This window comes from Hippocampus comes, unplaced genomic scaffold (genome assembly GCF_001891065.2).
Source record: "Hippocampus comes isolate QL1 unplaced genomic scaffold, H_comes_QL1_v1.1 scaffold17, whole genome shotgun sequence".
NCBI classification, from domain to species: domain Eukaryota; kingdom Metazoa; phylum Chordata; class Actinopteri; order Syngnathiformes; family Syngnathidae; genus Hippocampus; species Hippocampus comes.
Genome location: NW_017805002.1, coordinates 1,776,327 through 1,786,604, shown reverse-complemented (window position 1 = coordinate 1,786,604; position 10,278 = coordinate 1,776,327). Strand labels below are relative to the sequence as shown.

The following is a 10,278-nucleotide window of genomic DNA, read 5'->3' as shown; positions in this document are numbered from 1 at the left end:
CTCTCTCTCTCTCTCTCTCTCTCTCTCTCTCTCTCTCTCTCTCTCTCTCTCTCTCTCTCTCTCTCTCTCTCTTCAGTTCACATTAGCACTAAACAGGTTATCTAAAATATTGCCTTTTCCCAAGTCACCCCTATTAAATAATAAGTAAATGAACACTTGCTGCGTGATGTCATATCCCGCTCCTCCAAATGAAACTCGGTTGTAGAATTAAGAACATGCCGAGGAATGTGACACCAGAGCCTCGTCCCTTTGGGTTAAACGTGCTCTGCAACTCTACCCTCTTTGAAACAACAGGCTGCTGACCCCCAGTATCTTGACTATGCCGACTAGCCCACCCCCCACCTCTACCCCCTTCCTCCCCTTCATTCCTGTCAGAGCGATTGATGGCCGTCCCGTCCTCTCCCCTTGGCAGAAAAACAACGGGCGTTCATGGTTTCAATCAGGTCCGTGGAAGCAGCGCATATTTCACCCGGTGCTGCCCAGCTGCGGCCGAGGCGACCCCGAGGGCTGCTTATCAAAAGTGTGCTGTCTGCTTTTGAGGGTCACAATCAGGAAATGTGACATCTGCTTTCAATTGGCTTGTTCTTGGTGCACCCCACCCTTCCCCCTTCTGCAGTCCATAGGCTCACATTTTCTTTTGCATTTTATGAATAGGCCTGTTGGATTTCATTGTGTGCAGGTAGAAATTTGAAGGATCGGCTCGCCTCCACTGTGAGTCAGATGCTCTGAGGCTTCGTATTGATTACACACAGAATGAGAGAGAGACGTAGTCCATTTTCAAAAAAGTAACTACTCGTGTCGTCATCCAGGCGCAGCGCTGGCTATAACAATCCATTAAGGCTCCTCAGTCTGTGTAAAGAATTTGAAACATCATTTTGTGTTTTAAGGACTTAACTTTGCCATCTACGACGCACGCCTCCTGCCCATGTTTACAACTTTCATTTAAAGAATGAAAGTGTTTGATTAAAGCCACCTTTCACCAGTTCAGCTCCCATGCTACATTTTGGAACACTAAAGGTTCCTCTGATGAGTATCCAAACAGGTGTAAACACTCAAGTGCTTTTCTTTGTTTAGTGCTCATTCCATTCCTTTTGTTACACGGAGGTGACAGTTTTGTTGACCAAACAATGGGCAGGGGTATCAAACTACCCTGTGTCATACCAGACCTTAAGCCCATATCCAAACTTTTGCGACGGGAGCGGGTGTTGATTTTTCTTCAGGGTTCATTCAAGGTCGCCAGCAGTTTGAATGGTCACCGACCGTTTTTCTTGGACAAGAAAAAACATTTAAAACTGTCGGCGAACATCTGGCAAACATTTGCGATCTTGAACGAACTCTGATGACAAATCAACATTTGCGACCTTAGCAAACAAGTCCCTCAATGGAATACCGGCTTTGAATGGAGGGTTGTGTTTTGACTGCGGAAAAGCAAAATAAATAAATAAATAAATAAATGCCACTCTGGGCGGTGCTTGTTTAGTGGTGCCTTGCTCTATAAGTGACCTGACTGAAGTCAATATGAGCCTTTGATTGGGCGATTTTTTTTTTTTTTTTGTCGTTGTTTGTTTTTAATGCTTTGACTTCCGAGCAAAAATTTCCGATACAATCGCTTTATGGAGGCAGTGAACTCAACTCACTTCGTAACAAGGAGGAGTTTGGCAGCAATTTTTCAAAATATAACAAGCAATACAAACTCCTGTTGACGGGCCAACGAATAGGATCGGTCTTGCTGCGTTATAACCCTTGAAACAGTGAACACAAACTTTGAAGCAACACACGTAGACAGGCGTATAATTCCTTTGCAAAGAATGATTAATGTTAGTGTGGCTTACTGAGAAGCAGAGATTGTGTCCGTGTATCCTTATTATACAGTATCCGGGTGGTCAAGACACACACCAGAAGGAACAGTACAATGCTCAATGATTGAAGATTCAAATGTTTTGATGTTTGTCAGGAAACAAATTCAGCTTGCATGGTATTGGATCTCGGAATTAAGACTTGTCTGCATCAACAACATAACTAGCACATCATATCTGCACCTCAGTGCATAACTCGCCAATGATTTAAGCGCATGCTAACATTAAATATAAACAGCGTGTAAATCCCTCATTCTGTTGAAAACCCCCTTTTTTTTTTTTAATCTACCGCTTCTTGTCTTCCCAGTCCACGAGTTACATTTACAATGTAACATGGAATTGACAACTAACTGAACAATCAACAGTATGTCAAAGTTAAGCCTACTATTTGGACCAATATGCCAACCAAAAGTGTTGAAAAGTGGAATGGTGCGGTATATTTTGGGAACAATGCAAAGTCCAAAAAATTGGTACTGTACTAAACTGTTAGGTATAGCTTGCTGAAAATTGAACTGTAAAGCAAGACTGTTTTTACTGATGTAAAATTTCCAGGTCTAATGCATGGAGGGCATTAGAAACCCCTTCCCATTTGGGAACAAGTTACACTCTGGATTTCACTGAGATCTCAATTTATCATGGTGGTGTTATGGTGCCATTGACATCTGACTGAATGTGCAACTTCTATCGTAGTTATCCAAACAATGTTTAGCATAATTACATGCTCCTACCTCGGCAGGAAGATGGGCTGGGTTCTCTGGCGGACTGAAGAACCGCCCTAAAACCACTTCACAGTGCGCACAGACATTATACTGTGTTGTGGTGAAATATGTTAGGTGGTCTATCCAAACACACGAAATATCTTTCACTTATGTTCCCTGTTTTTCCCCAAGAAGTCTGGCGAATGTTTTCACGACAGGAGTTTTCCCATGAGAGCCCATTATACTTCCAAAAGTCTCTCTTTCTCTCTCTCTCTCTCTCTCTCCCTCTCTCCATTTGTCCCAGTCACCATTATACTCTGCGAGGACCATAAATCTCACCCATTGAGTAAGCTCGTCCTTCTTTGCTTACGTAAGATACAGCGCAGTTGCCCAAATTGACGAGACAATTCAGTTGGTTATTTGAGTCGAGCTCAGGAAGCAGATGTTTGGTTCAAATGTAAAGCAACACTTGAGGATTTTCCGTATGTATGATAGATGATGTAACTTTGTGTGCAGCAGTTCATGTTTATCGAAATCAAACATTTTTTGTTTCTGTTTGAGAAGCCATGCGGCATTGGTGTTGTTTCAAAGCTCTCCTACGTGGATGAGCTCATGAGCTGTGGAAGACACCCGCTTTGAATTAAGTCATCCAGTGTGTGATTAATTTAAGACCACAACAGAGAGGTTTGGTTTGCTCTTCGCTCCAATTTGATACGTAAGACTTTCACTGATTTAAACTTGGCTCAGTCACATTTTATTTGTGAGTGACGTTCCAGCTCTTCATTTTATGATTAATGGGGGAACCGGAATTTCATCAAATCGCCATGTCTGTAGCTCCCTCGCGCCGTTGAAGTAACTCCCTTGGGAAAGGGTTTGATCACAGAGATACTTAAAAAGTGTTTATTTCCTTACTTGGTGTGTTGGCTTTGTGAAAGTTTTGATAATCCGGGACCTCATCTGTCCGTGAGCTTTGGATGGAATAGAAGCAGCTTTGGAAAGAATGTTGACAGGAGAAAATTCATTGTGCAAACACTGGTGACGAAAATGAGCACGAGGTCACCCTCTGATGTTGCAGAGGAAAATGAATGAAGATGCCGCTGAATCTACTCGGAACAACTTTTGTATAAGTTCTTCAGTTGAACTTGAGCATGCCAGCCGTATCCAGTTTTCCAGATCGTTCAACTCCATCAGTCAACTTGGACGTCTCACTAAAGCCTCCTGCACTATGTAGTTCTAGGCTCCATCTTTCATTCATCGAAACATAGTAGTGATAAATCAGCAAAATCAAAATAGTAATAAACGAGTTTAAAGCATTATGAAAAAAAAAACTAATTCAAATCGTCAGTTTTAAATGCCACATTGGTCACTCAGATGATCCCTTTGTTTGCCTTGGAGCACCGCGTCTTGTTGGTCAAAAAAACCTCACCCGAAAACAAACCCTTTTAAAAAGTTGAAACGAACTGCACACCACACATCAGGTAAAAAAAAATTTTGACTGAATGCTGGATTCAAACTCGAAGACCATTCCAACTTCTCTAACTTTCCCCCTGCCCCTCAGCACTCTACTTACCCTGCAATCTTAACTAGTTGAGCAAACTTTCCTCCACTTTGTAGCATTTAAATCCATTACTCACCAATCATGACTGAACCGGCGAGGAGAAATGCCAAGGCCAGCGTGCTGACGGCTGGGCCAGCTCTCTGAGGAGATGATGCTGCCATGAGCACGGGTCCGAAGGCGGTGGTCAAAAATGGAGGGAAAAGTAGAGGTAAAGCTGGTTCAGCAGCCGCTTAGGGTTTCCTCTTACCCAGAGCAGGATGGATAAAGCACCACTTGTGTTCTGTTACTTTTATACAGCCCTCCCTTGACTCCCTCCCGCCCTCCCTCCTTCACTTGTTGAGGCCCAGCCCTGCACCCGTCTTCCTGCTGGTTACTTTAACCCTTCCTCTGCGGCCAAACCCCTCGCCGTGAAGCAAGGCAGATGTTGTACAGGAGAATAGTCTCTTATTAGGATACTGTACTGCGCGTTTAAGTTCCTCAAATACTTTTCACGTTTAACATACACAGGCATTACAACTGCGCTACATTTGGGGATTTTTTTTTTTTTTTGCTGATGTAGAAAATGAGCGCCTGACCTGTGAACCCCGCTGCATGGGGGCAGTAATCCAACACACAATGAAAGGTGACTGCTGACAAAAGGCTGGGACGCTCCGCTCTTTAACAGGCTTATGGAGATGGACTGCCGAGCACAATATCACATCGGAAACAAAGGTGCGACTCTGTGTTATGCTAATTGAATTAATCCATTTCTGTAGCCCGAAGCTAGCAGCCGTCAACAAGGCCATCAATCAGCCGCGGCTGGGGCGACAAGTGAAGACACAACAGGATCCGTTGAAATGTTTCACACTTTTGCGGAGGAGCCATGAAACAGCCCCCGTCACCCCCTGCCCGTCTCCTGAAAACTGAAAATCGTTCTCTCAGTTCTCATGCTCCAACTAGCACATCTGGAAGCACTGGTGAAGGTATGCTAAATGACTTGTTAAGAAAAAAAAAAAAGATCCCACCCTCATAGACAACAGTTAGTAGAAGCCGACCACTGGGATCTATTCTTAAAACGGTTGTGTCATCTGACACCACTGCCTGTCACCCCCACATCCCGTCTCCCAGTTTCCTCCGCCACCTCCCCCAGCAGACCACAACCCGAACCCCAAGCTCAAACAGTAGAGTGTTGAGGCCACCAATTGGCCCCTCAGTGTGACTTAAGATGAGCTTTGCTCAACACACACACACACACACACACACACACACACACACACATACACACACGCAGTGGTGTGCGAATTTCAGCAACCACAGCTGGACAGCAGCAGTCACATCACCCCAGTAAAACATTCATTAGTCTATTAGCTAGCTAAGTATTGCAGCTATTTGAGGCCTCGTCAATCACAGCGTCCTGTCAGATCGCGCTCAATGGACCTTTAATCCTCAGTGGCAGACACAGACCCTTACCATACTTCGCTTTTCATGTATACATGAATTTTAGGTTATTCTGTCCTTGTTACTTGTTTCCATAATGGGCCACATTGTGGTTATGGTTGCCTTCAGGGGGCTGGTGATAACAATGGAACCACATAAATGTCCAATATAGTCATTTGGATTGTAGTGGTAGGCCCAAGATCACGGTACATATCTTGGTTTTGAGTCGATTTGTTTTGCACGACTCGAGAAATTGAAAGTCAAGGGAAAATTATTAGTTAAAAAAATATATTACAAGGAAAGACAAAGGATAATTAAAGGAGGAGAATCAAATAGTGCTAATCAGATTTAAAAGACCAACACTGTTAAAATGTTCGAATAAAACATTTTTCGTCGAGCTCATAAAATTCAATCACTGCACATCTGTTGTCAAATATCCAATTAGCTGCTGTACGTTTTCCACCACGGGCTGCAATCTCTGCGTACATCAAGCGGTCATTTCGATGATTTGTGACAATGCGGTTAAGTTTGGAAGTGGACTTCAGCCAAATCTGATAGTCGCCCCCTCACAGTTCCGAGAGCGCATATACTAAGCCTATGTGCAATATGCACTCTTGAAATGCATGATGAAGTGTCTCTGGAGAAATCTTTGCACTGAGCTTTTGTGCTTGCACTTTCTCACAAGGAATCCCCTTCAGGTTCAACCAAGACCACAAAAATCCAAATCCAGACCTTTGTAAGGGTGTAATCACCTTTTTATTTCCCTGCCTGCTCTTGCTCTCTTTGACTTTCTTTGCTTGTTTTAATGCCCCACACGTAGCTCTTCTTTTGTTCTGTCGTGTACAACCTCTTGTCTTTGCCAAGAACCATATAAAATGGCCAATCCTACGGTAAGGCGTTTGGAAATCTGATGAGGCTATTCAATATACAGTATTCAAGTTCTGCTTAAAAGGCTAAATGCATAAATCATGTTTAGTCACCACATTGTGTTGTCAGTTTCATAGAGTGTTGACATTTGTATTGTCTTCTTCTTTACTTGTAGTTAAACAGAGAATTATGGGTAGGGAAATACAGTATGTAATACTTTCCTCGGACCACTTGGCTGGAATAACTTGCTCTGTGTTGAGCGGGTGCATCAGTCTCACTGATCAGATGGAAAATCGTTATGTCATACCATACTGCATCATTCTGAGAGACGTCATATCTTGGCTTCACGTTTATCTTCGCAAGAGGGGCAAAAAATGTCGGTGTCATGTTGTTTCTTCGTGCCATTTCACTTGAAGTGAAATCCTTCAAGACAAATGCCTTACTATTGTGTGCGTGCGTGCGTGCGTGCGTGCGTGCGTGTGTGTGTGTGTGTGTGTGTGTGTGTGTTTGGCACAGCCAAAGGGCACAAGCGATGACAAATACAGTGGTTGCTAAAGAACTCCAAGCAGATAATAGTTCGACACAACCCAGGTACACGCATACTGTTTGTTAACATCTAAACCTATTTTTAAAATGTGAGAGACCCCACAGGATGAAAAAAAAAAATCTGCATGTGTGGGGTGCCTGCTGCATTTATAGTGTGTGGTGTATTCCGAATGAGCAACGCAGCACACCACACACACAGCCACATCTCTCGACAATTTTAAGTCTCCTCCCCCAAACCACATTTCAGTTGTAGTACCAAGACTGACCTATGAGGGGCAGTGTGTGCAGGAATGCATCCAGACATTTGTAAAATACGAAGAAGAAGAGTTGCAGTAGTCACAGTCCTAGTAGTGGTAGTAGTAGAAGAGAATAAATAGACAAAAATAAGATTACTGTATAGAAACCACATAAGCTTCAGGTCAGTGTTGACAACACACATAAGGATTTGCAATCATAAATATTAAAATTGCTGATCTTTTATGGTTTTCGGCCCAAGCAAATCGGGAGGAAGAAAATCACTCTTAACACATCCCACGCCACAGGATAATTTCTCGGTCATCTTTTGGAGTCTTCTACTCATCTCACTTTTACAGATTTTGAGTGCAGGTGGAATTGGGTATCAATTAGGCTCGATTATTTGTAAATGCGTAGCCTCCTCGAATAGGTGCCATTTTATTATCAGTTCACTTTTTTTTTGTTTGGTTTTACATTTGTTTGTCAATTTGAAATATTATTAGTAAATGATGGTTTTACGATGGTGACAGTTTGACCCTGAAACAAATCAGCGGTTGTCCAGCATCTTGGAACGGATCATATTTGATGTTTGAGGTTCCACTGTACTGTAATATGTGACTCAGTCATTTCATGTATCATTTAAGCGCACTTCCTTTTTCAGAATTCTTTCTAGCTGTCTTTCACCTTGTTGTGGTTACTGTTTGGGGTTGTTGCGCATAAATAATGATGCGTTGTATTCTATTGTGCAATTGTGTTGCACAAAATGGAAATAAAATAAAAAGAAAACAAAAAAGAGTTGATGTTTGGAAGGCAGGAATAAAAATGGCCTTGAGAATGATGGATCAGTGCAAAGTCTTACTGGGGGGGTTCCTAGTCTTCAGAGGATACTAGCGAAAAATGTCAAATGAAATGCCAACTAGTGAACCATTACCAGGGTCATGGGGAGTGAAGTCATGGCCGTGTGGTCTCATGCCACAGAGGAGCTTTTGATGAAACATTGCAGAGCAGATTGGGAGGAAGACTTACGTGATTACAGCGGACCGTCGGGATTCAAAAACAGTTGCAGGAGGCTGAATTTCTTTGGGTTTCTGTTCAGTTTTCCCTCGAAGTGAGTAATAATATAATCAGAGCTTGTTGTCGTCAATAGTAAACCTTAAAGGTCACATAAAACACAGTGAAATAAGTCATTACCGATTTACAAACAAAGTAAATAGGTTTGATTTGGGTTTAGGATTTTTGTTCATAGAATTCTTTGATCGCTGAACCATTTAAATTCCGAGGATCCACTGTACTCTGCTTCAAATTAATTTGATTTATGACAACACTTCACAAGTTAACTACATTCATTTTCAAAACATGAATTTTCTAGAGCCCTTGGTCTCATTCTGTTCACGGGTAGCTGGTGTGTGTCCGAGCTGATTTTGGGCCAGAGGCGGTAAAACTTCGGTCAAAACGCATTTCGACCAGCATCGTTGTTAGATTCAAATGCACATTTTAACCCTTTTGTGCACTCTGTAAGCTGATAACATGATAAACTGTCCACTGTAGTAACCGCTGTCCCTGAAAGGGTTAAATAGGTACGGTATTTGTCAGTGTAGCGGTTCACTCAGCTGACTTGATTACAGATATTTGTAATGATTTGTTTTTATTTCGATCCTTGAAAATGAAATCTTTTTTTTCTTTTCGTCATCTTATTTCTCGAAGCATTAGCTTTGAGCTAATGACCGAGCTGACTGATTCAAAAGGGGGCGTTTACCTGTTAACCAGCAACGGCCAACGTAGGCCATTATCATCCAATTAAAATTGCTCCTGCAGTCAACTGCAGCCCTGAATGGGACATGAGCAGTGAAAAATCGATGGATGGATTAAACAAGCGAGAATATTTTGTTTTATCTGCGAGCCAAATACTATCAACAAAAGAGCCACACCTGGCTCGCGAGCCAGAGGTTCCTGACCCCTGCTGTAAATCATCCCAACCTATTTACAAAGCTCAGGCTCCACCCTTAGTTTCCATGGTAATAAAAGCAGGACTCACCATTGGCCCAGCAAGATATAACCGTTTTAAATTGTTAAAAAAGAAAAAAAAGCCCACATTTCCTTTAAATGTCCGATAAGAAACTCCTAAGGTCAAACTGGTCGAGGTCTATAAAATGTCACAGCCCTCCAATACCAATGCATTGCAAAATTGTACTTTTATTGGTTACTGGTGACTTTAAAAGGCTAGTTGCTAAACTCTAGACTTACCCTATTAAATTGCTTTTATGTCAGCTCTCCCTGACATTCTTCGGATATTAGGAGCTAGAAACCTACTGCATCTGTTCCCAACTGACTTTTTCCGCATCATCTGCACTCTTTCGACAGTATTTCTTTCGTACTTTTCCTCCGCATATCAATCTCTACGATTTCATCTGGTCACCAAAGTGTTTGCTCTGTATTCTGCTAGTGGAATATTTGAGGTCCTTTGGCAGTTGCTTTCTACAGGAAGTTATAAAACAGTCTCTCTCTCCAAATATGATGCTCATGGTGGGAAGAGAAAGTCCTGGCCACCCAGAACAACATTGTGCCGCAGTAGTGGATACTTTTGCTCTGCTCTGAGATTGTGACAGACCAGTGAAGGACGTTTTCATTCTGAACTAAACATTTTCATTTGGTTAAATGTTTTCAAACACAATGTAGTCAAGCGCATGTTTTTGGTCATGTGGTTTTTATGGGAGAGAGAGAGGGAGAGAGGGAGGGAGGGAGAGAGAGAGAGAGAGAGAGAGAGAGAGAATTCCGCAGAGCTCACTGATTGGCTGCTTCGGATGGGGCCTGTCTTGAAGTGATTCCCAGAGAGGAATGAGTGTCTGAGAAGTGGTAGGCAAAGGGTTGGGGGTGTGGGTTTGATCATTACCTCTCTGTCTGGTCCAAGCAGTGATGACCCTTTTAGTGTGCAGGCCGGAGAAATGAAGTGAGACAATCATAAACTTAGAGAGCGAGTGTTCTTTTCATCAAGGTGAAACATGAGGATGTCATTATTCGGGAACTGCGGGACCCTCCGCATGGCACACACACACACACACACACACACACACACACACACACCCACACACACACACACACACCA

At 42.7% G+C, this 10,278-nt stretch overlaps 1 protein-coding gene across 1 annotated transcript in view; it reads right to left on the bottom strand.

Annotated features, from left to right (window-relative positions):
* LOC109507268 (hematopoietic progenitor cell antigen CD34) overlaps positions 1-4,385 on the bottom strand; it is a 16,941-nt gene extending 12,556 nt beyond the window's left edge. Inside the window, exon 1 of the mRNA XM_019856589.1 lies at positions 4,189-4,385. Within this exon, the coding sequence (XP_019712148.1) occupies positions 4,189-4,273 (85 nt within the window). The 5' untranslated portion in view covers positions 4,274-4,385. The remainder of the gene's footprint in view (positions 1-4,188) is intronic.
* Between the last annotated feature and the right edge of the window lie 5,893 nt (positions 4,386-10,278).